The following is a 26,297-nucleotide window of genomic DNA, read 5'->3' on the forward strand; positions in this document are numbered from 1 at the left end:
ATACCAGGTGATACTAGGCACCTACATTTGTGCTGCAGTACCTACTACAGCACAATAAGGTGACTCAATTGTTTCAGTATTGCCAAAACTACAAAACGCCTGGGACATATGTACCTCCGTAAATATAAGTGCTTAAAAAATAGTGCATCACTGCACTGCAGCAGTCAGGTGCTTAAGGGTGAAATGTTAGCTTTGATTCAGACTTAGTCTCAGAATCATTTGGGTGAATTTAAATCAGGTTGTTAATAAGTATTCAGATGATTGTTGTGCCCTGGTTTATATAGCAATACATTAGAAAGCACCATCTGAAAGCAATTACAGTGAACCTAATGAATGATTTATTTTTTACCTGATTTCCTCCCATGCCATGGCAGTTGAATATGCCCACTTTTTCATTCTCTTTGCGTCCCATGTTATCCAGACATTGGTTAGTTTCGACATTTCTGATCTGAAGAAACACAAGGGTCAAAACAAAAGCAGGTGACTACAAAGTCCAGCAGAACGCCAAACAATGTCACTCTAGTCAACCGCGTATCACAGAAACCTCACATCACCACACGCTGTTTCTGCAGTGCCGTTTCTTTCCTTCTCTTGAAGGCCAATAAAGAGTTCATTCTTTCTTTTTCTTAACAGGAACTCTTATTCTATTGGGCCACATACAGGTATTGTGTTTTTACTGTGAGAATGACAGTTCTCCCAGTAGAAACCAAGAATATCCAGGCATTTACACGGTTTATCCCAGACCAACAATCCATTATTTTTTCTCTGCATGGGAGAAAAATACCCCATCTCTGACCTAGCAGAGGTTGCTTCTGGGAGGATGAATGTCTGTGCACTTCTCCCTTGCAGGGACCACAAGGAGTTGAGCAGTAGGGAAGTGCTCCCCACACTCTCCTAAGACTGGGGGCTCCCCAGACTGGTGCAGCTCTCCTCTTCTCAGTTTCAGAAGAATTTTAGTGGTGAGGAAAGGCTCTCCTGCCTTCTCCAGACCAAGATCATCCTGGTTTGGAGAAGGCACAGGGGGAAGCTGCTCCCACCTCTCCCATAGATGGGAAGGGGAGGGAAGAAGCAAGTCATTCCTTGCTCCCTGCTTGTTCCTAGGCGGGAAATTCCTCAGACTGGTAGTGGGGTTTGCCAGGCTGCTTCGCTACTTTACTTGTGACCACTGGAAGCCAAACAGAAGAGTGGCCTATCCTTGTTTACTGCTTGCTCCTCATGCCATGGTCCCCAGGATCTGAGGAGTGGGAAGAGGGCTTTGCCCTGCTGCTCCAGTTTCCCTCAGAATAGGAGGACTGGAGCAGCCACTGTTCCCCCTGCTTTCCCTATATAAGGGTCATCACTCCCCAGACTAGTCTTGGGAAGGTACGAAGAGCAGAGGAGAGGGAGCAGTTGTAGGGTAATGCTTGTACTCTCCCAGAAACATTTCTAGCAGTAGAAAATGTCATGGCCTTGGTGAAAACTTGAAAAAATACTGGTCTTAATTCTCTTGCCTTTCAAAACATCTTGTTAAGCTATCATCTCTGGGTATGGACAGAGGTAATTTTCAAAAGAGGAGACAGAGTTGCTGCTTGACCACATCAGTTCGTACTCCTGCCTGCTCCTACAGTCATACAAATGCGCTATATCACTAAACATTTAACTCTGAATGGAACAAGGATAAGGCTACAATACTTTTATTGCTGCAGGTAAACAGAGATGTAACAGTTACTTTGTACTGTTACTGAACATACACATATTTTGATATGTGGGCTTGGGCCCCAAACAGTGCAGCTGTTCTGAGGTCTACTGTAAATTAAAAGAAACTCAAAAGACGCTGAAAAAAAACACAGTAGGATTAAATCTGCAGAAGCAAGCACAGTAGAGGGCCTTTAAGAAAAAATACATTGCAAATCTCTCATTTGTGAAAATTTGATAATTGCACAAGCAACTACCCCTTTCAATGTTCAGCTACATGAATTGAAAGCACTAATGGATGTTTTATCAGAGATAATGTATAAATATAATGTACCCTACTTTTCAGAGCACGTACCCAGCTTTGAAAAGTAGAATAGGTTAAAAAATGTGAAATACTGCAACACATACACAATGAAATAAACTGATATAGCATTCAAGTGTATGGAGGACATTCACTGTAATTCAATGCACTGTGCTACTTTACTTACCCAGTGAGACATGGCTTCACTGCAGAAAGCAATATAGAACAACATGATTTCTTAGATTTCCCCATTTATTTTATCCCAGCAGGGCTAGTCTGAACTCTCCAGCTTTCTCAGGTAAATCACATGAATACTAGACAGTTTCCTTTGTCTAAGTCTGTCACATGAAGTCTTTAAAAACTGAGTCTGTCTTGCTCTGCATAGCCACTCAAGACCTCATGTCCTTCAAAGGAATAAATGGTTTGCCTTGGTTTCTTTGGTCTAAAAGCACTGTTTTCCCTCCTCTGCAATACAATATCCTGTGCAGCTGGTTGTTCCCAACATGTGTTGTCAACATTTTAATAGGGGGCTCCAACTAAAATTTCCCCCTTGGTCCATAACAACTGCTCCAACCCCAGGGGCAAATTTAACTGCAGAGAGATTGGATGAAAAACATTTGGAATCTGGTAAATATTTCCACAGTTAAATAAAAATATTTTCTTGGGATAATAAACATGAAACAAAGCACCAATTCAGGAAAGAAATCTCTCTTCAGTGCATATTTTTCTTTGGCATATTTTATAGTTTAGTCTTAAAATCAAGCTAGTATCCTGTTTTTATTAATGCCGAGCACACACAATTCCCAGTAAAGTCAATGGGAGCATCAGGTATTCAGCATCTCTAAAAATAACACACACTTCAGAACTTAACAATGTTCCTCTGTAAGAGAGAGTGTATTTACCAACCCAAGGTTGTCTTTAAATGATTCATACATACTGTGCTCTTAGGCTAGGGACAGACATTCAAAAAGCCTGAGTCTAAATTGATTCAATCTTTGCAGGTTAGTCTAACCTGGCTAGGCTGAACCAGTTTGTAACTCCACAGGCATCCCAGACATGCAGGCACATGCCTGCAGTGGCTGAGGCTAGATGCCAGGGGGCGCTACAGCAGACCTCCCTTCTCTTCAAAGTTCTGAGCTGAGGGGGACATGGCCAGACCCCTGTAGGTTGCTGTGATTAGGGAAGGGTTCCCCCCTATCCCTTCTGATCAGCTCAGCAGGGAATTGATAACACAGTGTTTATCACTCCATTAAGACGACACCAGAGGGACATTGCCAACTACCTGTTGATTCTGCCTTTGTCCTGTCTGCCACAGTATAGACCATAGCCAGCATGTGGTCTGTTAGCTAATACACAGACACCTCTCAGCAAGGCAGAGGGGAGGGGGAAGTTCCTGCTTAGCAGGGAGTGGTGAGCCAAATCAGTGAAGTTTGATACTACATTCAACGAGGTTTATCTCAAACCGGTTTCAGCCATTTTCAAACTGATTTATGTGCACTGAACATCTGTCCCTAGCCTTAGGGCCCACCCCTGCAGGAAAAAAGTGGTTCCAACTACAGACCTAATTCAGCATCCTCCATGGTAACACAGGCCTTGTCACTAAGCCATTTAAACAAGACATTTATTTATTTAATTCATAATTTTTTTAAGTCCTAATAAACTACCAGTCTATCTTTCTATCATTCCACTTAAGCCGCCTGTCAGCATGACCTATGATGGATCAGGTATACTGGGAAACAAAACCATCTGCTCTGCAAGGAGAAGCTATGGATTTGCTTGAGGGATTTGGTTCATTTATAAATGAATAACACTACTCTCAGTTCTAAGCCAGTCCTTCAACACTTTGTCTAGAGTCCATGCAAATTACTGCAGTGCAAATTCTGTAGCAGTCCCAAAAATAAGGCCACTCAAAGACAGAAGATAGTTTTCAGGACTAGCAGTGCTCAGCTTGTTTCATTGTTATAAAGCCTACTATATGGGGATTGGAAATTCAAGTTGCTGTCCTTGGATATGTGCCGAGGGTGAACCGTCTCACACTTCTGGAAAGAGATGCCACCTCTAATCTCCATTTGTAAAGATGTGGTAACTCACTTCCTAGCTGCAATGATTCTCCCAAGTCAAGTGTAGAAAAGGCCTTGCTGAAACCTTTTAAAAAACCCCACATTTAACAGATCTTAAATTTGAAGAATTCTAATGCTAAAGGTGAATGTTTTGAAAGTTTTTGACTAGGAGATTATAATGGAAACTAACCTGAAGCCTCAATATAAAGTGCACAGCTAGAATACTTGCTGCTCTGCATCTTACTTTAAATTCCAGTTTCAGGTATGCATGAATAAAACATGATGTTTAAAGAACTTCCAGTACTCATTCCACTTCATAAGGCATATATGCAACATGATGATATACTCACAGACTTATAATCACATCTTTAGATAAGGTTAAGATTGACATGCTACCTCAACATAAGTAAGACGTTTAACAACAATTAATTTAATAGAAAAGCTTAGTCATTGCATCATGATCTGCTTTTTAACCCTCTGTTACACATTTATCCTTAAACTACTTAAGAACATTAATTCTATACAATTGCATATCTTTTGGGATCTTGCTTCAAAATTGTACGTTTTACTTATGAAAGAAACGGTAATATTTAAATTATTTAGTGGCCAAGCACAATTCATATTAAACTGCAATATGATACCAATCATTATTTCTGAAATACTGAGATGTATAAAAATACAAATGATTAACAGTAGAGAAACATTATTTGATTTCATAGCAGTACTGTGTAAATCGTGCATGAAATCTTGCAAATTTAGGCAAATAATCTCAATCTCAAGTGAAAGCAGTTATCCTTCTTCTTGACAAAATAGATCAGACTGTGCACCCCTTGAAATGTGTAAGTGTCAAATGTCAAACACGTAATTTAGCATCAGATGAGAGAATCATTTTACTTAGATTAGATTAAAAAAGAATCTGCTGTTAAATAGCCAACCAGCATCTCAGCAAGATGAACAAGAAGCTTGATCTCAGAAGACCAAGCTGGTTATGCAGAGAATGTTTGATGTTATAAGCCTAAGGGTTGCTGTGCTGTTTAGCTAGCAGTGATCCCAAATAAGCAATTTAACTGAGCAGGCTAGAACTCCTCGTGCTTGCTCTACCTGAAACAATATGCCTTTTAAAAGAGGAAGAAATGACACCCTTAAGATTTTTTTCAGGAGATAATGTAACTGTTCTTTTTCCATTTTCCACATATAGTACTCTGGCTATATGTGCAAAAATCCACCTTCCTTAAGTGACAGCCTGTAGCTGAAATTGACAAGTGAGAATTTTAATTCACAGAAGCTGCCTGAATTTTCCCTCTAGTTCCCATGGAAACTCAGTCTGTAGTGGTGAAAATAAGGTATTCTTAATGACTGTTTTATAATTTTCACATACCTTGGTTTCCCAATCTGACATTACCTCGCAAAACCCTATTATTTCATGCTTATTAGGTAGGATCTTTCCTTGATATTCTTTTAAACAATGTTTGACTTTTTTCATGGTTAGTCTAAAAACCCTAATCTGGGCTTTACTTGGCACTGCAAGTTCTTAATGTATAGAGAGGCTACTTTGCCAACTGTAATAAAATTGTAAGTGTCTGATTGCTACTCTATCAGTAGCTATCTTTTTACAGAAGAAGGTCAAGCTCTTAAAACTCAACTCAGATAAAACATAGCTTACTGTTACACCATTCTGTTATCTCAGTTGTAAAAGGTTTTTGTTCCTTCCTGAACTAAAGTCTTGTGTTTGTTAGGAATGTTCATGATATTCAACTCTATACAGCTTAGGGTAGGATAAGGTAATACATGCACAAAACACATTCAGTCAAAAATTAGATAAATCATTCTCTACACATAAGGCATATAAATGCCGGTGGAAAGCATTTTCTCCAGCTTTGGCATATTTTTTTTTAAAGTATTAGTCACAAACATTTTCAAGCAAGTTACTGGTTTTAGAAGACAAATCTTTAAGTATGAATGTAGAGACATGCTGTAGAGACATCCTCTTCTGAAGCATTAAATAGAAAAGAAGTTTGTTTAAAATAAAAAAAAATACATCATGTTTGGGGCACACTTAAGAAGCATTTTACACAGAATTCTAGAGAAACTCTGTTCATTACTATTGCTCCCATTTGCACAATTTCTATTTTTTTCCTACTTAGCCAAGATAAATAATTCATACCTCACCAAGTGAGTAATAGCGTCTTGGAATCTGGGAGTCCGGATAGATGTTTTCTAGGTACCATGAAAAGGGTTTACATTTCAGATTTTCTCTTAATGCTTTTCTTACTGAAACATCACCATAATCCACTTTAACAACACCTAGAATTTTTGAAAGAAATATATAATCAATGAACAGCATCCTTGCAGCTACACAGAAATGCCACAGATCATTTTATAATCATTTTCCAATTCCTATAATTATAATTCAGTAAGATACAACAGTATATGCTGGTGCTACAATACTGATCTTTTACAGTCATTCAATTTAGCAAATTAAAGGCTCATAAAAACAACCTTTTTCTATTATTTATAATTTATTAATCTGAAAATGTGTAGCCACATTAAATTATTTGTTCCTTTATTGGATAATTAATGGCAGATAGTATTAAATCTTATGAATTTGGTAGGTCAGAATCAAAGTTCAATTCAAAAGAACTTGAATAACTGAGAACCATATCAATTTATCCAACTTTACTGCATATGAAAATATTTGAGAGCAGCTAATGTTTCAACTTTAAAACTGCTCCCTTTTAGCTTTAGTTTGCCAGTTGTTTTATGCATTTTGATCTCCTTCTCAGAAAGAAAAAAACACCAAGTTTTTAAAACAAATGTTCAAAGGTATGTTGCAGGTCTGTTCAAATTTAAGAAATTATTTTAAGAGTAGTAACTTAAAAGAAGGATGGATTATTTCATGTAAAGTTCATGTATTTTAAGTTTGCTAGCTTTAAAAGGCTGACTGAAAATAAAATCCACATCACAAAACTTTACATATATAGCTGTAGCAAGGTTACTTTCTTCACTACTGAGAAAAATTCATTCTGCCTTCCTTCTGTTTCATGTACACTGGGAACTAATGGTTCAGGTCTACAACACAACAGCCAGCAGTTATAAACTGCTCCTGTTATGGACCTGCATAAATTAATACCCTCTGGAATAAGAGAAACAAGGAAGAAATTGTGTCTTGGAGGCTGCTTCTATGTAAGGATGAACCTAAGGGCACAGTCTATGGCTAATAACTCTTAATTAACCATTGTAGTAGTGTTATTTGTTTGTTTTTCTACTCTATGAACTTGCTACTTCAAGTAAACATGGGCTAGTTTCACGATATTCTTTTGGATATCTCATTGTGAAATTTAGATTCTGAAAATACCTGCTCTATTGCCACTTAAACCTTGGCACATTGGTGTTTTCTGACATTAAAGATCCCAGAAAGTACGTTTAAGATAAGCTAGTTTTGACAGTGATGAATAACTCAGCAGCTGTCTCATCTTTAATCTATAATTAGGTGCTTCCTGCCAGCCTCACCCACAGGGCTCAAACCAACAGAAGAGTACAAGGTGGGGAGACCCACTTCCAAATCCAGCCCATGTGATAGAGGCATTAACTCCCACAGCTACCAGAATTGTTGCATCAGTGGGGCTATCACCCAGGGGATTAATGCCACTACCGCTCACCCTTCCTCACCATGAATCACCTGACTGATGAGAAACCCCCCTGGGCTGAATCCAAACGAGTACAGCGCCCCAATCTAGAATATTCATGAAATAAGTGTCAAGATCTCATGATGTTCTGGGGAGAGCAGCCTGTCCAGCCAAACAAAATGGACTGCAATTAATCTACTCATGATATTCTGACTACCTTTTTACCTCCACCTTAGTGCTGACACAGCAAGCACTCTCTGTGTTGTGGGATGTGTTTAAGTGCTGTGTTAAAGAGATGGTGCAGAGGACTGCAGCCTTTTTACATTTTTTGTTTCTCAGGGTGAGCAGCTCTTCATGCAATAGTCAAGGTAATGAACATATGGATCACTGTAGCCAGATTTATACCCAGCAGAAAGGAGTGCAATTCCTGACCAGTTACAGATGGATGTGCATACTGGAAGGTGGTGGTGGGGGGGAAGGGGGAACGGTTGATTGACACTGCTGGCTTGGATTTCAGTACGTCTGTGCATGGAACAGAAGCCTGTCAATGCAAGCCAGGTCCTCTAGATTGTGGACCATGTAGAGAAAAACCTTTTGTTGATACCTCCCTTTCCTTTTCTCATTCATGTAATAACTTTACTTGGTGCATAGTTTTTGTCTGGTTTTACCCACATAATTACCATGGAAGAGTATTAATTGATAAATTAATTGGGTACATTTTAGATGTATTTTTCTGAGATTTAGCAATTAGAAACAAGGGAAGCTAGGACCACATGATAACAAAGAATTCTTTAGACCATCAACAAATGGTCCACAGCCTATAGTTTGAGAAATTATGCTCTCAAAAGACAAAAATGACCAAGGTCAACTCTTTTCTGTGGCTACCGCTCCTTCAGTTTCCTGAAATGACTTCAATTACTTTGCCACACTGTAGCCACTGAAAAATTGACATTAACTGGCTAAACTGATAGGTTCTTGGTATAACACAAACCAAATCGTCATTTCTGAATTTTATGATGATATTAAATGTTTTTGTGTCGTACCTGTTAATGTATTTCCCAGTTGCACTGAATTCCCTATGCATGTAAGTTCTATAGAAGGGATAGTACCAGAGTACACTGCTCCCTGTTCAGAATCTCACCTAGTTACTATAAATAAACCAATTGTATACTATTCATATGGTTCACTGTATCAGCCAGTTATCAACTCATCAATCCGAAGAAATATGGAAAAATACCCTAGCATATCTGATGTTCACTCTTTTAGATAAATATAGGAAATGGAAGTGTAAATGGTTTCTAAGATTCCATGCTTAATTTTTATTTGGGAAAGTTCTCTGCATAATCTCATGACATCAGAGATGGATGCATATCAAGCTGAGCAAGAAATGATTTTCTTGTCTTCAAAGCTTATCAAAACTTCAAAAAAGTTCCCATTTTGTATAGAGATGAAAACAGTACCTTTTAACGAGGAGAGAAAAGCAACCTAGAGTAGCCAGTTTCCTGGTGGTTAGGGCACCCATTTGTGAGGTGTCAAACCTTGGTTGAGGACCATCTTCCGTATTTTTTCCATGTCCCAGACACCATTGCTATTGGCTATTTTTTTGGAAGCTCTTCTTACTCTCAGGCTCAAACTGTTCCACTTCATAATAATAAAATTTTGCTAGAGCAGGGACTTGAATCAGGATTTCCCACTATTCTGACCATCAGACTCAGTCACTACTTCTTCCTCTGATCAAAAACTCCATCCTGGATTTGATAAATCTTTTTCAGTTAAATTTTTAGGAAAACTGCTATGATCCTACAAACATTTTTATTTTGCTGAACTGGAACTTTCCACCAGGGAAAAAATAATAATTGAAAACATTCCTACCCAACTCCATTGTGAATGTAACTGATTTTCTTTTAGATATAGGCCTTGCTGGAACATAGATCAGTGCATATACTGCTCATATAAAGGCTCTGACCAAAGCACTGACCGAAAGTAGGCCTCATTGAAGATGTAACTAATATACAAACTGCATACGCAAAACTTAGGCTGAAGTGTGCATCAGTCATGCAGACTTCTCACAAGACCTGTTGATAAGGCTGGAAGGGGATGGTCTAAAACACACAAGATAATAAGGAGATGTACAAGGAGCATGATGATCTGCTAAAGATGTGCTGATGTTTCTTATGAACATAGAGGAATTATATGATACAAACAAAAGCTGTTTTGATCAATTTATAACAGGGGAACTGTAAACTCTTGGAATTTTGTACTTCATCTGCACTGAATACCTGTACTCGCTTATAAACATACACTGCAGGTTTAACAACTATCACCCTGGAATCACATTCTCTTGGACTGCTCCTGCACTAACATCAGCTTTCTAGACACCATCCTAATTCTACAACTTGGAGGGCACCCTCAAATCAGTAAATACAGAAAACACATTGACCACCACACAATGTCCGCAAAACCAGCAATCATCCCAAACAGTTTAAAAAAAAAAAAAGGTAATATCTACTCAGGCCCTCAAATTCCACCCAGCAAATACACTTCTGCAGAGAAACAGACTGTTTGAAAAAGTCACCTAAATAACCCATAGTAACCTATTACTGTACAAGAGCTCATACCTTTGTTTGTCACCTACCATCCACACTTAATGCATCAAAGCAGCACCAAACAACTATAGCCTGTATTTGAAAAAAAAATCAGCCCTTAAGAAATTCTCATCCCAAACAGGTCCCTGCTAATCAAGAGACACCTAATGTCAGCCAGCCCTGCCTTAAAAATACAGTCAAAACCTATCAATGCATCTCTACTGCCACAAAAAATACTCCCAACAACATCATAACCCATGAGTCATACACATCTATCCCAGAACGTAGCATATCTAAGTTCAGTGAACAAAATGCCCTCATGGTAATTATGTGGGTGAAACCAGACAAAAACTATGCACCAAAATGAGTGATCACCAAACAAGAAAGATAAAAAGATAGAGATCTTAGAACACAGGTAGGGGACATTATTCATAGAAAAAAATTACTCCCTGTCTTTCTCATTTTACTCAAGGAAGTCAACAAGATGAGCGAGCATGGTAACAGAAATTCATTAGGCTAAACACTAAGCAACTCCAAGAGCTGCTCTAATTAAAGCGCCACCATGTCTCATGTATCAGTGCCCCTATGCTTAAATATGTCAGCAGGGGCTCTTAAAGTAAAGCTTGCTCAACGAGCTTTAATTCAAGTGCCCCTGCCACCATTTTTAAATGTGGGGACACTGATACACAAGATGCAGGAGGCTGCTGGAGCACGGTAATCAAAGGCTTTACTGAAGTCTAAGTAAATCACATCCACCTCATGATTTACTAATCACTAATTTTTAATGATTTATATGATCTGATTTTGAAATTTTACAGGTAAATGTGCTAGGGGGATCAGCAACAATTTTCTCACATAAATGCAAGGGAATCAGACCCCTAATACAAAATGCTACTACAGTAAAAGTCCCATTAACTGGCACCTTACAAGCTGGTATACTCTATTAACCAGCATGCCAGCTTGTAAGGTAAAGTGAAACTGGAAGTGCCCACTGTGGCACTTCCAGTTTTGCTGAGCCCCCATGGCCTGGGGGCATAACAGGCTGCACAAGGCCCATCTCCTTGTCCCATGGAGCCCGCAGGGCTCACGGGAAGGTCTGTGATCCCACAGGAGAGTTGGCGATGCTGCGGGATGGGTGGCGAAGCGGCGGCTTGAACAGGCAAGGACATCTGTTCAGGCCACTCAATTAACCAGCATAGTTTGTTATCTGGCATACCCCATTCCCAGGGGAAGCCAGATAACAGAGCTTTTATTGTACTTTGTAATTCTGCTCAGAATATACTTTGTATATTTACAAATATATTTTGTATATTTGTATATTCTACTCAGGCCCAGAACACACCGAATGGATCTAGACCATGCCATGATAAGAAATGCAAAGCCTGCCAACACATCTGTACCACTCCCACAATTACTACACCCCACAACAGAGCCATCAGCATCCCTGCATCTTCCAGCTGCACCTCCAGTAATGTAATATAATCTCATCCAATGCATCAAATGCCCTGATGGAAAATACGCAGGAGAGACCAAACAACAACTGCACACCAGAATGAACGCACACCAGAAATCTATCAAAGACAAGAATACCCAATTATCGGTGGGGGCACATTTCTCTGAAGAAAACTACTCTCTCCCCAATCTCTCAGTTCTAATCCTCAAGGGGAATTTACAAAACACTTCTCAGGGACGAGCTTATGAACTGCACTTCATCAACCTCCAGGACACAAAAAATCATGGACTAAATACAGACACTGGATTTATGATGCATAACCTGCCTGACATCTGACTCCCAGGTACCTCTCCACTATTTAAGTGCTATATTCATCTCCCTTCTCCCCCCGCCCCAAGCCTGTGTCACTCACTGATTCCTCAATTTACATGTTCATTGACTGCCTGTCTTGCATGCATACCAGCCTCTGGCTTCTTTACTATTCATTCCATCCAGGAAGAGCACACACCAACTGCAGAGACTTCCTCAGCCTGACAAAGGGTTTTTCAACCTGCTAAAACATTTGCTAAAAAATGTTTTCCCAACTATTTAAGTTGGTCTAATAAAACATACCAGATTCACCCAAAGTACCTTGTCTGCCTATGTCCTTAGACGAACACGGCTACAACCTACACCTCTGTAACTACTTTGTATAGAAATTCAGTAATCATCATCATCAGAATTATTAATTACTTACTTGAATTTTGTTTCTTATACATTTAACCCACAAAAATGTTTCACCATCCTCCCAAGTATCTAACTATTATCATTCTCATGAATCTGGGTCTAAGTATATCACATAATTATATAATTATAGTATATGATATAATTTTAATACTTATCAATTACAGAATATTCAATTTTATTTATTATCACAAGCTTAAATCTAGACAGTTGCTTCATTAAGCCATCTTCTGTGGGAAAATTATAACACTGAAAATCTGCTGTTTAATCAAGATATTATCAGCAACAGTTCTTCTGAATGGTGATGTTTTTGGCTAGAGCCAAATGATTAAGTGGTAGTTAAGCAGCTGTTACAGACGTGTGAAATTTTAAGCTTGAATTAACAGACATAGCCAAATACATCCTTCAAAAGATCAAATAAACTTTAATTATAGCAAAAAGGGAGCAATGGTGTGGGCTCATCTGGAGTACTGTGCCCAGTTTGGGGCCCTCACTTCAAGAAACAAATTACAAATTAGAATGGGGGACAAATGGGGAGTGACAAAAATGATTAGTGATTTGAGAAACATCACTTATGAGGAAATAGAGTTTTTTAGCTTGGAGAAGAGAAGACTGATTTGGTCTTCTAATGCTTCAGATACTTCCCTTATATATGAAGGATGGAGATAGATTATTATCTGTAGCTGGAGGGGACATGGCAAGGAGTAATGGTCTTAATTAGCAGCAGAGAAAATTTATGTTGAATATTAGGGAAAGTTTTCTCACTGAGGGTGGCTAAGCATTGGAACAGGCTACCCAGAGTTGTGGCATCTTCATCCTTAGGTGTTTTAAGAGTAGGTTAGACTGACAAATTTCACAGGGATAGTTTAGTTGTGAATGAACCTGCATTTGAGCAGGTGTTTAGACTAGATGACCTCTTGAGGACTCTTCCAACTGTACTATTCTATGACTCTAAGACCGAGAAAAGAATAAAGACAAATCAAATAAATATTTGATTTATTCTGTATTGCTTTATTTTTATTCAGAAATTACTCTATGTTAATGAAAAACTTTTTTTAAATAAGAGTTTGAAAAGATGTCTTCTTTCAAAAGATAGATATTTAGCTGGCAAAATACACCACCTATCAGGGGACCCTGATGCACTTGATTCCATTGCTTTGAGAAAAATAGTATCAAAGTCGGCATTCTGAGTTCTATTTAATATCTTGTTTTAGGAAATGGAAACCAATCAAAATTTTAAATGAGTAAACAAAACAAAAATAAAAGTAAAGGAGTTGGCCAGGAACAGCTGAAATACTATACAAATGATTTACACTAGTTACACTTGAGTAAGGCTGCATTTTAAAATGCTGTTAGTAAGAGATATGAGGCTATATTTTAAGTATACTTTTGTTTATAGTCTAGAAATAATGAATGGTATATCACACTAAGGATAGCACATGAATGGTATATACTAGGAGCCAATCATTGCCTGAATGAAAATGTAAGAAATAAGTAGTTTCTTAAAATAGCCCACTGAACAAGTAGGATTTACTCATCCTAAGACGTGTACAGTTGCATAACAGGATAATCTGTAGAGCAATAATAGAATTGATTAAATCTTTCAAAAGAAAAAAAATATTGCAAAATGCTCTTTTTTTGGCCAAAAATCAAAATCTTTTGCAGAACCAAAAAAAAACCCACCACAAAGCAAAAAGAAAACAAAACAAAGCAAAAAGAAAAACTTTCAGTATTATCAACCCTTTATATTTGCCATGTGGACTGCTATGATTTTCTCCCTGGTATTCTATTTTACAGATTTTTATCAAGAAAAAGTTGACATATTAAAAAGTGTAACTAGAAAATAGAAATAGGTGAGCTAAACATTGCAATTAATTTGATGACCATGGGAAAAAAATACAATGGCAAAAATACTCAAATGCTTTAATGTGAGCCAGAGTGGAAACTATAAGATATGCTATTAGGAATCAATGATCCAAACATCAGACATTGTTGTAATCTGCCAACAGTCTGGAATCATAGCTAAGGTAACTGGGACTATAATAGGAAAGTGGCAATTCCCATGACCTGGATGGAGCCTGCTGGCTGCACACCTTTCCTGCATAAGAAAGATACATTCACTTATGAGAATGTAACGGGGTAAAATATATTCCACCCTCCTGGCATGTAATAAAACTATCCCCCTTTTGAAGAACTCTAAACAATGCTCTTTCTCCTAATCATGTTTTAGAGCATTGAATGCTTTGCTTAGTTTTGACTGTTCGTTCCACTTTTTAAAAATCCCACAAATGCATGTCGCTCTAAATAGGTCAGAGAAAAACAGAAACCTAGATGATATAGGTGTTCTATGTATACAGTACTTAAAAACAAATTCACTTGAGGATGCTTCTAAATTGGACACCTTTCTTTTACTCAAAACATCCAGCAGGTGGAACTGTTTTTCCATTAAAAACCAGCCTGGCAGTCTAAAGTTTATCAGAGACAGAGATTAAATACATGCTACCTCGCTTGTATTGCCAATATATGTGGAGCCCTACAGATCTCCCTCAGGCAGAACTGCCACTGAAGTCAATAGGATGAATCCTGCAGACTCTACCGAAACCAAATTGAACAGGAGTTCTACATGAGCAAGGCCTGTCAGATTAGATCCTAGAAACAGACTGAACAAGTTTCCAGTCACCGCGTAAGTGTGGTTCAGGCATTAGATATTTAATCCTTATAGGACAGAAACTAGCACGTACGATTTTTTTTGAGGGTCTCTTGATATTTTGAGGGGTTTTTTAACCCCTGCACATCTTGCTGCTGTTATATGAAAATATCCGCTTTCTTTTTTAAAGTAAATGTCTATCCCTCATGTTTGTAGAAGGAACTCCAAATGTAAACCAGGAAACTTAAACAAACAGGTAGTAAATAATAAAGAATAATCAACTATTGTTAAGTCAAACTCATAATTTTCTGTGGTATGCAGAGGCATAGGGAGTTCCTTCAGCCTTTGTGGATGGGTGGAGGTGGTGCCCCTGGTGCTCTGTTTGTACCCTCCATCCCCAGATATGCTGTTGGGCACAGGGCTACACCTGCTGTGGCAAAAACTCCCTAAAGGGGTGCCATTCCACTTGTCCCTACTTGCCCAACTGGTACGATGTTGGCTCCTGTACACAGGCAGCACTTGGCTGCATCATGCTTGGCAAAGACTCCTGGGAGAGTATTCTGGCACCCCCTCCATTGTCAGCACCCATGGATGCTCCTCCACTGGGCTATAAAGGGAGCTCATTACAGGCCTTTTAGTCTGCTTGGGTGTTTGGCAGCTTGTTAACCCACTGTAAAATTACTCAGGATGAATTAAGCAAGATATCTATCTTGCTGGGAGCTTTTGACCCTAGCTGACTTCCTGCCCCTGGGGCAGGGGGCTGGACTTGATGACCTTGCAAGGTCCCTTCCAGCCCTAATGTCTATGAAATCTATGAAGCCAACAGGAAACTACCTGCATACTCATTTCCCTAATTTTTAGCCAGCATTATCCAATCTAGAAACCTAACCTGAGGCAATATGAGCCTATACTTTTTTGTTCACATTTCATCTCGAAGCTGGAATTCGCTGTACGTTAGTCATTTTGGGATTGGGGTTGGTGTTGTGGTTGAAGTACTTGCACTCTGAACTAGACTTATTTTCAGAGGTCAAATGCTCAGAACCCAACCTATCCCTTTTGGCTTCCTCCTCTACCATTGGCTTCCAAAAGGGAAGTGAAGTTCATAGAAATGTTGGGTGGCTATTCAACCACGTTTGAAACTCTCTATTTATTTTCCCATCCAAATGATGTACATAGCAAGTAAGATGGTCAAGAACCTGGTTTAAACACAGTGAGAACCTGAAAAAGCATTTCTGAGAATAATCAGGCATATTTTTTCACTTTCAAATTTTAGGAGCTATTTAGATTTCACTTAGGAGTTTCAGTAATGAGCAAATCATTAAAAGGTTGGGTTCAGGTTGGAATCTAAAATGTACCCAGCAATTCAGATATTTACAAAGAGATTACAAATCTCTTTAGTCTCCAAAACTGAGCTGGTAATGTAATACAGATAGGTTTTCTCACGTTCTTTTTCACTTCTGTATGTAGTCCCTGTAATAAATCTGGTGAAAGAACATTCTGAGTTCTGTGTATTGACAGAAGGTAAAAATCTATCCCTAGGCACTCTAGCAGTTTATAAGGGATATTAGTTCTCCTGCCTCAGGACATAAAATCACTAATTTCCTAACAATGGAAAAAGGGGGCTTATAAGGGCATGCAGTTCATATAAACACATAACACACAATCCCTGACTGGTTGACCTTTCAACTTAAATTACACAAGTGACAAAAAAGAACGATCATTCCCATGCAGCAAAGGGGGATGGGTAGTCCAAGAGCTGCTTTAATTAAAGCACCCAGTCACATTTATTAGTGTCCCTCTGCTAAAAAAATGGTGGCGGGGCACTTTAACTAAAGGTTGTTGAACCAGCTTTAGTTAAAGTGCTCCTGCTGCCATTTTTCAGTGCGGGGCCAGTGATACACGTGATGCTGGAGCACAGTAATTACCACACTCAGGCAGACTCAATTAATCGAGTCTGCTCTGACATGCTGCAATTACAGTGTGTCAAAGTAGCCTCAGGGCATGTGTATAGGCACCCATTATTCCTTGTGATGTACATATACTGTGTATGTATGTATACTGATTGCTACTGGAAATCATCCAAAAGAACTGTGCACACCGTATGGTAGTCCTAAGAGTGATGTTGTAGCTCCGTGATGGTCAGGAATTATATGAGAGACAAGGGTGTCTTAGGGTGATATCTTTTATTGGACCACCTGTAGAGCTGGGACAGAGTTAGACAAGCTTTTGAATGCAAGACATTCTTTATCAGGCGTGACCAAAATATGCCACAGCATAGTACAGAACAATTGTGGGAGGGGGTGAGAGAAATTCCCCGGGGTAGCAGACACACAATTAGCAGAAGAAAAAAGCTGATTACTGGGAGATCAAGGCCTATCAAAAGGAAAGGGGGTCATTCTCACTTTGTGTGTGTGAATAATTAAGGGGTTAGATAAAATATAATAATAGACAACTGTCCATCTTTTGGATCATGGTGTATGCATAAGAGATCTAGTCAGATGCCTGATGAATCTGCTTGTGGCTAACGAGCCCAATTTGAGTGACACTGCTTGCTACAACTTTCACAGATCCATGTGTTGTATGAGTTGGAGTCCAAGTTTACAGAATGCTGCTTTCTTCTTTTCCTTCCATCCCCTGCATCAAAGCGGCTTCATGTTGATCTGCACCCAGTGCCAGATGTTCCCTCCAGATTGGACAGGATTCTGCACGCTCCTCGCAGCTTTCTACAGTGATGTTGATATTGAATGACTTCATGCTTTGCATACTTTGTGGTACTGCCATAGAGCATGACCCTGCTTTCTAGAGCCACCTCAAAATCTTAATATTCTTGAGGATATGGTCTCACCCCATTCTCCTGACATGGCTGAGCCATGGCAACCTCCTCTTGATAATTTCTAAGCATGTCAATCCTGCACAGTCCAGCACCTCTTTGTTTGGCATTCCAGTAAAATATAATATGCCATGAAGCCAATCTCATTGTTTAGTCCTTGGTTCTTAATGTCCAGCCAAGTTATGAATTTTTCTTCCCAAGTTCACCTTTTAAAGGTGTCAGGTAGATTTGCCTTGAGCAAGAGGACAGTGAGGTCAGAGAGGGAGTGATTGTTCTGTGAGAAATGTACTCTAATGGTCTCTGCCCTTTATATTTTTTCTGTGACAGTTCATTCCGGTGCATAGTTGCTGTTTAGTCTCACCCATATAGTTGCCATGAGGGCTCTTGGTGCGCTGGATCAGGTCTATCACAGTTTTGGAAAGGCATGTGTAGAAACCATGGCTTCTGGTGGTTTTATGCGGGGTGTTGATAGTAGTGGTAGTGGAGATATGTTGACAAGTTAGACATTTCTGTGTTCCACTTGATGTCTGTTGGGTAGTCAAGAGTTTGCTTCTGATGATGAGTTGAGCAAGGTTAGGGAGTTGTTTGAAAGCCAGAAACAGAGGGGTTTGGAATATTTTTCTCCAGGTCTGATCTTTGGCCAGTATAGACTGTAGTTATTTCATGATTCTTCTCATCAGTTGCAGTGTGAAGTAGTAGGTGACCACCAGGAGTGTGCAGTTGCAGGGTTTGTTTGTTGGGGTTTTTTTGTATTGTAGAAGCTTACTGGATAATTCTTTCGAATATAGAGGCAGATCTGCAAAAAAGTGAGCACCATCCTGCAGCAGATCCCAGTCAGGATCCAGCAGTTAGGGGGATATGACAGATCCTGCTAGGATAGGAAAGGACTGAAAATGACATCATAGACCACCTCACTGCAGTCCACTATGACTGTGGTATGCAAATGCAGAGAGGGAGCCGCCTATGCCAGCCCTAACCCCTCTGAACACTGCCTGACATTCCCAAGCCCCGTGTGACAGGGGGCCTGTAACCGTTACTTTAGGAGGGAGCGAAGGCAGCGTACTGTGGCTATAGGTCTTCTGGCAGCTGAATTGATGGGGAAAAGCCTTAGGACCAAGCAAACACCAGGTTCCAACTAAACATTGAAACATCAACTGCAGGGCATCTGATGGGGCATTTGGATGGCTAGTAAGGGGTGAGTAGAGACCACCAGGGGCATCCTGGTTAGAGGCTGTGGAGTGTGTCATTCTTTAGGGGGTGGTATCCCTACAGAACCACTCCAAGCACCCAGCAGAGGATGCTGCATTGCATAGAACTGAGGATGGCTGGTAGCTGGTATCTGAGTCCACAGACTGCACTGAAGGCACCTTTAGTAGGGCCAGGGGCCTGGTGAACTGAGGATATGCTAACAAGAAGAAGTCAAGAGGACTGTGCAGAGCAGGGAGCACATGTTGAAGAGGGAGGAGGCACACCCAGGATAACTGTGCTGAGGGCAAACCAACCCAGAGATCTGCGTTGAGAAGTGAAGAACCTCCAGAGGATTGCATTGAAGAGGAAAAGCACCCAAGAGGCTACTCCACGTTCTAAAGGTAGTTTCCTTCCTTCAGGTAGAAACAAAAGGTGCTACAGAGGCCACAGAGCACTGCAGGTGGACCTGACAACCAGGGGGTGTGAGACTCGGGGGCCAGAGCTCCAAACCATCTACACCTTGTCTCGCTCCACACCTCCAGCCCACACATCAGCCACATGCTCTCTGACACCTCTCTTCTGCACTCTTACCTTCCTGTCTTTGGCTTCTCACTTCACAGAACTTCATCTGATATTCTCTGGATTCTCCGCATTGGTTTGTTACACTATGTGGACAGGAAGCTTCCAAAACTAGGCTCCCAGAGAGAAATCAAACATCAGCTTTCCCTACAGCAAGCTGAGAACCAACTAATGGTTGAATGGACCCCTTTGCTCTCCAGACGAGTGCTCTTTACTGTTCCAGAAGAAGAGCCTGACATTTCACTGGACTCTCCAGTGAAGGCTGAGTGGCTTGTGGCACAAGACAGATTTTATTATCCATACAGGAGTCTTTGGGTGCAGTGGATTGAATGGGGTCTTTCTAATAAAATGTTTGCTGAAGAGTTGACAGATTTGGCTATCCATGCAGGACTCTTTGGATATGGCAGATTGAATGGGGGGTCTCTCTAACAAAATATTCACTGAAGAGTTGACTTACAGTCCTTCTTAACCACTAAAGCCAGTACCTTTCCTCCTGGTAATGAGCATCATTCCCTGCAATCACTCTTTCAAGAAATGGGATTACGAAGCTAGTTGGGACAGGATTAGTCTGTCTGCCAAAAAGCAAAGAGGAGAAAATTTTCAGTGTCTGATGGGGGTGGAGTCTGTTCACAGAATCAGAAATAAAAATCTGATTTTTCACTGCACAGAAAGAAACCTGACAACTGAGAAGAGGGATTTGCTTCCATGAAAAGGCAAATCTCACTGATATCCCTTTTTAGGTGCTTTTATGGTTATTCCTGACAATTGTGAAGAGGAATGTGCAAGGACACTGACAGAAAGATGATCTCTAGCTAAGGTAAATCTTGTTTAAACGAGGGCACTGTAGAGTGAAAATCTCACTATTTATGTCTGGTACCATCAGACACATCCTAGGACCCCTCCTAGGTTCTGTCTGGGCCTCGTCAGGTGCCCATTGGGACAGGTGGGTGCTTTAGCATTTGGTGAGCACACATGGCCCCAGATGATGCCCCTTCTGGTTGGCTCTACCTGCATATGTGCAGGTGCATACGTGTGATGGCTGACAATGCCACTGACAGCCCTGAAGTGTCCTGTCCTGCTCCCTGTGGATCTCACAGCAAGGTCTTGGTCTCCATCCCACCATGAAACAACTGTTTTAGAAAAGCTCTGAGCAGCAGAGACTGCTGGCTGTGAGTAACTCACCTGCACCATTTCCACCTCCCTGCTCAGTGATCAGCACGCTCTGTGAATGCTCGATGCGGCCCACAGACTCAGGGCCCCAGAAATATTGCAAGCTTGGAAAGGAAAATATGGTAAAGAAGCAAGGCATTGCTCAAAGTAATGCTTTGTATACCATCCATTGTGGGGCAAAATTTCTGCTGGGATAAGCACAGCACAAACCCAATTCCAGCCAGTGCATCCTAAAAAAGAAGACAGCACATGTTAACCTAACCTCTGCCATGGCAGAGCCCTTGCCTACCCTGCTTTTACCTCTGCCATGTTGGAGGATGTTCTTGCCTGCAATCTGGAAACTGGGGCTAAGCACTAATATATAGAAATTAAGTGATGAGCAAGGGTAGTTCTCTAAACCATCTGTCATATCAGGCAGCGCACTAGCTACCAGATCACAAGAAACACAGCAAATATTGCCATGTGGTGTTTGCAGCCAAGTGGCATGTAAAGGGATGCCCAGAAAGAATCTGAGATTCACTGGAAAAGGTGACACAGCTTGTGACTGTATTACTTGTCACACTGAACCTCTAACTGCAGGGAATCCTAGGACATTTAGCAATGGGGGGAATCCCTTGCAGTACAGCTCCTGTGGAAGCTGCCCTTTCTAGGTACTGGAGACTGCAGAATGCGTCTATACTACCTCCACAGGAATCCCAAGACTGCAACCAAGAAACCAGATGTGCCCACATGCTCCTGGCTTCTCACGTGCCCCTTACTGTAACGTGTCCTGTGTTGACTTCCTGGCACATATGCTCTCAGAATTGCAGTATCAAGCACTATTGGGCACACCTGGTACCACTCTTTGGGCAACTACACAACTCTTCTTCAGCACATAAAACCTGAAGAGGGCAAGAAATAGTTTAAAATTACCAGAAAAATGGTATCATTCACCTGTACTTGGATCCAGACCATGGGGTCCCTCACAGGCTAGATCTGGATCTTAAGCCGTCTCATGGTCTATATCGAGACCAACAGCAGTGGGTCAAGTAGGGTAATGGGGGTTAACACAGCCATTGCTCACACTCCCCCATCATCAACCAGGCTGCAAAATTGGGAATTCAACCCAAATTCCTGGCCCTTCTGGGAGTCCCACAGGAGATGTCTTTGACACTCCTGGTATAGAGATATTCATAAATGTAGATTAGAGACTTGAATTTGAACCACGATAACTTCAGGTTCAGACATCATGCAGATCCTAAACGATTCTTCAGGTTTAGGTGCTAGGCCTGTGCCTCTTGTCTTGTCAGAGGAACCCTTACAGCCAAATGGAGTAAGTGTGGGAAACCCATGAGGGGAATCATGCAGACATTTCCTGCTATGGACTGTCCTATTGGAGGGAATAATCTGACCCTGTTTGCATAAGCATTGATTTGGAAGAACAGTTGATGAAGGAGCTCGGATTTCTAGATTGGATGGTTCTGCCTGCCACAATTCCATTTTACTGTAGCTTATTTCAATGCATGATTTGCATTTCAAAATGTACCTACAGTGAATCCATCGGATAACATTAAATAGGAAGATGATTATATATGACCAGTAAATAAACAGGTAAAATGTCATACAGAATTGCTTTTGGAATAGAATCGTTGCAATCGTGTATGGAAAGAAAATAATAGAAGATTGAAAAGAAAAAAATGCTTTGTGCATTAATGACAAGCGTGTCTTCGTGGGACTGCAAATGTAACAGAGACATGAACATTGAGAAGTTCATTGCTTAAGACCCCTGTAATGAATGAGGATAATGTCATGCATATATATGAAATGAAAATAAGGAAACTATCAGATAAACTTATTTAGCAAAATAAATTCTGACAGCCAGTTTCATCAGTTCCATAGCCCAATGTGGATTATAACATTTTTTTCCCTCCAAAATTGGATATACAGAACAAAAATGTCTACAGAACTGTACTACAAATTCAGACTGATGTTATGGTGTCATCACTATATACATATATTGTGAATTCTGTGTTTGTGAAAGATGCTGGCTTGATAGTTCTGCAGAATGGAGTCCTCTGCTCACAGCACAGTTAGACTGAAATTTCCAAGTGAGCAGTGCTTCAGGGTGCCACAATTTTTGGGTGCACCATTTACATGGCTTATCAGGCTCTGATTTTGGGGTGGGGGTTACTACTGAAAATCAGGACCCATTAATGTATCTCACAATTGATATTCAAATATGGAAGCATGCAAAAATCCCCAGTCACTTCTGAAAAATAGGAAGGCCTTAAAATTATGGGCAGCTGATATGGGCTTCCCTCATATAGCCTCACACACAGGAGATGAGCAGAGATTTTAGTTTCCATATTTAGTCATTAGATGTTCTGCCACCAGTATTGCTAGTTACTGTCTGTTGTGGAAGTATTTTTTATTTACAAGTTGTTTGAGAAGAAGAGTTATTTTTAACATTTCAGTTTATAAGCATGTATAAGGGCATTTCACCTCATTAGCTCAAATCGGCTTAATGCTTGCCAAACAGGTTATTATTCTAAAACAACTTGTCCTTTGCAGCCCTGAGAGCCTTCTGTTTCACCTCACTCAGAATGCTGAACCTTGTACTGCAGTTAATTAGCATTTGATGACTGGTTTATTGGTATTTCTTTTGCTCGAGTGCATATTATAAATTTTGGTTAGGAAACTTGACAGTACTATTGAAAGGCAAACTCCAGTTATGTTTTTTCACCTCCAATACCACAGTCATTTGACAACTGTAGCTGTCTTCTAAACAAGACAGAAACAAGTAGAAAAGCAATGTCATCATCAGATATCCATGCTGCTCCCCAGGATGTGAAGTATTCTCTTCTGTAATTTTCCATGCTAGATCAGAGCAGCAAATTCAAATTCAAATTGCAGCTTACGGGGTTGAAAAAGTCTGATGGTAGCTTGAAGACGTATCACATCTGAGATCTGAGACAGCCTAGAAATGGTTCCTTTACTTTTAATCTGTTTGTGTTACCACTTGTATGAATTTGGTTTTCAGAGAGCCTCTCAGCCTTTGATGTAGAATAGAGACATAGCTAAGATATGTATTAACTTTTCTTTAATTGTATGAAAAATTATGATCTTACATACTTCACATTCAGAAACAAAAAAGGAAATATCTTCCTAGGAGACATTTCTACTTTACGATGAAATATGTCATTTACCAGGGACTATCAAAAAATAAGTCAGGAAAATGCTGCAAAAACTCAAGGAACGAACTTAAAAGAGTAGTCCAAGGCCAACAACAAAATAATATATGTAGATTTCTTTGAGGGTTTACACAAGTTACATGTTTTGCATGATAAGCCCCTGAAGTTGCTTTACAGCCATGACATAATACACGTTCACAGTTGCAAAGCGCTTTAAAAATAGCCAATCACCTAAAAAAAAATAACTTTCAATAAATCAGTCATTAGCTGAAGGCGCTCTAAAGCAGAGTGTCTTAGGGAATCTCTGTTCAGTTTCCTAGTGAGGGTTAAGTGTGGGTGATTCTGCCTGCATCCCATGTGCCTTTGCAGAACTGAGCTGGTGCTTTCCATGATGTCCAGGGGCTGCCCCACCCCCCAGGGGCTGTCACAGAAGAGAGTCTCTTCCTCGTGCAGCAGGGAGAGAAGGAAAGGGGAAGGTGGGGGAAGTTACCCCTGCTGGGGTAACCCCTGCCCCAGTTCTGGCCACGGCAAAGTCCAGCTGGCATCTACGTTCTGCCACTGTCAAGAGACCTGGCCAGGGGGCCGGGGAAGGGAGCCCCTGTAGCCTCACAGGCCCAGGTTGGCTCCCCACAAGACCCCAGCTGGGGTACCTTCCCCCAACCCGCTTCCCTCTCCTCCTGCTGCACAGGGAAGAGATTCTCTCTTTTCTGTGACAGCCCCTGGGGGCACAGAGGAGACTCCTGGCCCAGCCTGGCTCCCTCATGGCCAGGGTAGCTGGGTGGGCCCCATGAGGCTGGGGAGGGAGGGTCTTCCTTCCCCCATCTATCATCCAAACCTCTTGACAGACGCATATAACTGCTGGTTGGGCTTTGTTGCAGCCGGAGCTGGGGTGGGAGGGCAAGGGGGCTGAGGAGAGGGGCAGTTTGGAAGCCTCCTGGGAGGCTGCTGGAGTGTCCCTGCATGCTGGCCAGTGCCAGCAGGTTCAAGCTCCTCACCCCACCCCTGAATGCAACTAGTGAACATCTGTTAGGTTCAGGGATGCCCTAACTCATGGCGCTTTGTGCAAAACACCATGTTTGTTGTTGCCTTAACTTGGGGTATAAAATTATGGTATATAATCCATCTACTTCATGGCAGTCCACTTCATTTGTTACTTCTGCAAATGAAAAGATTGTTTGCATCTTTCTTCTAATTCCTTAAAATTTGTGAGCCCCTGCCATGAAGTAGGCAGGTTACAGACTACTTCATGGCAGGGGATCACATATTTTAGGGAATTAGAGGAAAAATGCAAACATCTGATTTATATGTTTGCAGAGATAATACAACGCCAGAAATTAAGAATAATAGTATGGTGGTTATATTTTTAACTGAGAAGCAATATAAAAGACAGTACACTTTGATGTTCTTTTTATGGGCCAAATCAGAAATACTGACTCTCAATTTAAATACTCTGCAGTTTATAAAAATGGCACCCAGTGTTTCTGCACTCTATGTTTCATGCTTTGCAGTTTTTAGCAGTGAATTGCTAAGCTCCAATTAACTATATTCTCAATATGATGTGCCCTACAAATTGAAAACTCTACTTATATACAATCAGGAGATTTAGATTGCTTTTGACTGGATTAAAAAACAGCTACATAATTACACACATTTTTTTATTCCTGACTAAATAGATTGGCATAGAGAGAACTCCGTTTCATTCCATATTTACATGGTAGTACATACATGCGCAAGCATACATATGTTTCTCCTGCAAGTAAGAACTTAATTTGTATTGATCTTGAGTAAACCTTTATATTACCTTCTACTCAATTTAAAAATAAGATATGAAGAATCAACGGATGCTCAGTGTCAGCCTGCAATGTGACCTTGCACATGAAATTATTAGTATGTGGCTCCATCTACACATTACACTTCGAGTTAATTATGCCTTAAGTGATCACCTGACCACACTTTCAATCAATTAATGGCACGATAAAAAAAGAAAAGATATGAAGTTATTCCACCAAATATAGAAATCATAGAAAATTAGGGTTGGAAGGGACCTCAGGAGATCATCTAGTCCGACCTCCTGCTCAAAGCAGAATCATCTCCAACTAGGTCAGGCTGGGCAAAATTCGGTCTGCGGGCTGGATACGGCCTGCCAGGCCGTTCTTTTTAGCCCACAGGGCCCCTAAAAAATGACAAGGTGTCAGTGACAGTAGGACCTAAGGGGAGCTGGCTGCAGGACCTAGGGGTGGCAAGACCCAGCAGCTGCAGCAGCGAGGCCCACCTGGTGCCACCCCCACCCC

General features: G+C 40.6%; 1 protein-coding gene across 3 annotated transcripts in view; it reads right to left on the reverse strand.

Moving 5' to 3' along the window:
- The window catches only part of GALNT13 (polypeptide N-acetylgalactosaminyltransferase 13), a 434,504-nt gene that overhangs the window by 67,693 nt on the left and 340,514 nt on the right, over nucleotides 1–26,297 (reverse strand). For all 3 annotated transcript variants that reach the window (XR_016442089.1, XM_090045703.1, XM_090045702.1), the window contains exons 10-11: nucleotides 6,200–6,339; nucleotides 350–448 (exon numbers count right to left, since the gene is read on the reverse strand). Coding sequence is in view for 2 of the 3 variants with exons in the window: in XM_090045703.1 (XP_089901829.1) it covers nucleotides 350–448; nucleotides 6,200–6,339 (239 nt within the window). In the remaining variant the exon portion in view is untranslated. The remainder of the gene's footprint in view (nucleotides 1–349; nucleotides 449–6,199; nucleotides 6,340–26,297) is intronic.

This window comes from Crocodylus siamensis, chromosome 4 (assembly GCF_052110815.1).
Source record: "Crocodylus siamensis isolate JL-2025a chromosome 4, ASM5211081v1, whole genome shotgun sequence".
Classification (NCBI taxonomy): Eukaryota; Metazoa; Chordata; order Crocodylia; family Crocodylidae; genus Crocodylus; species Crocodylus siamensis.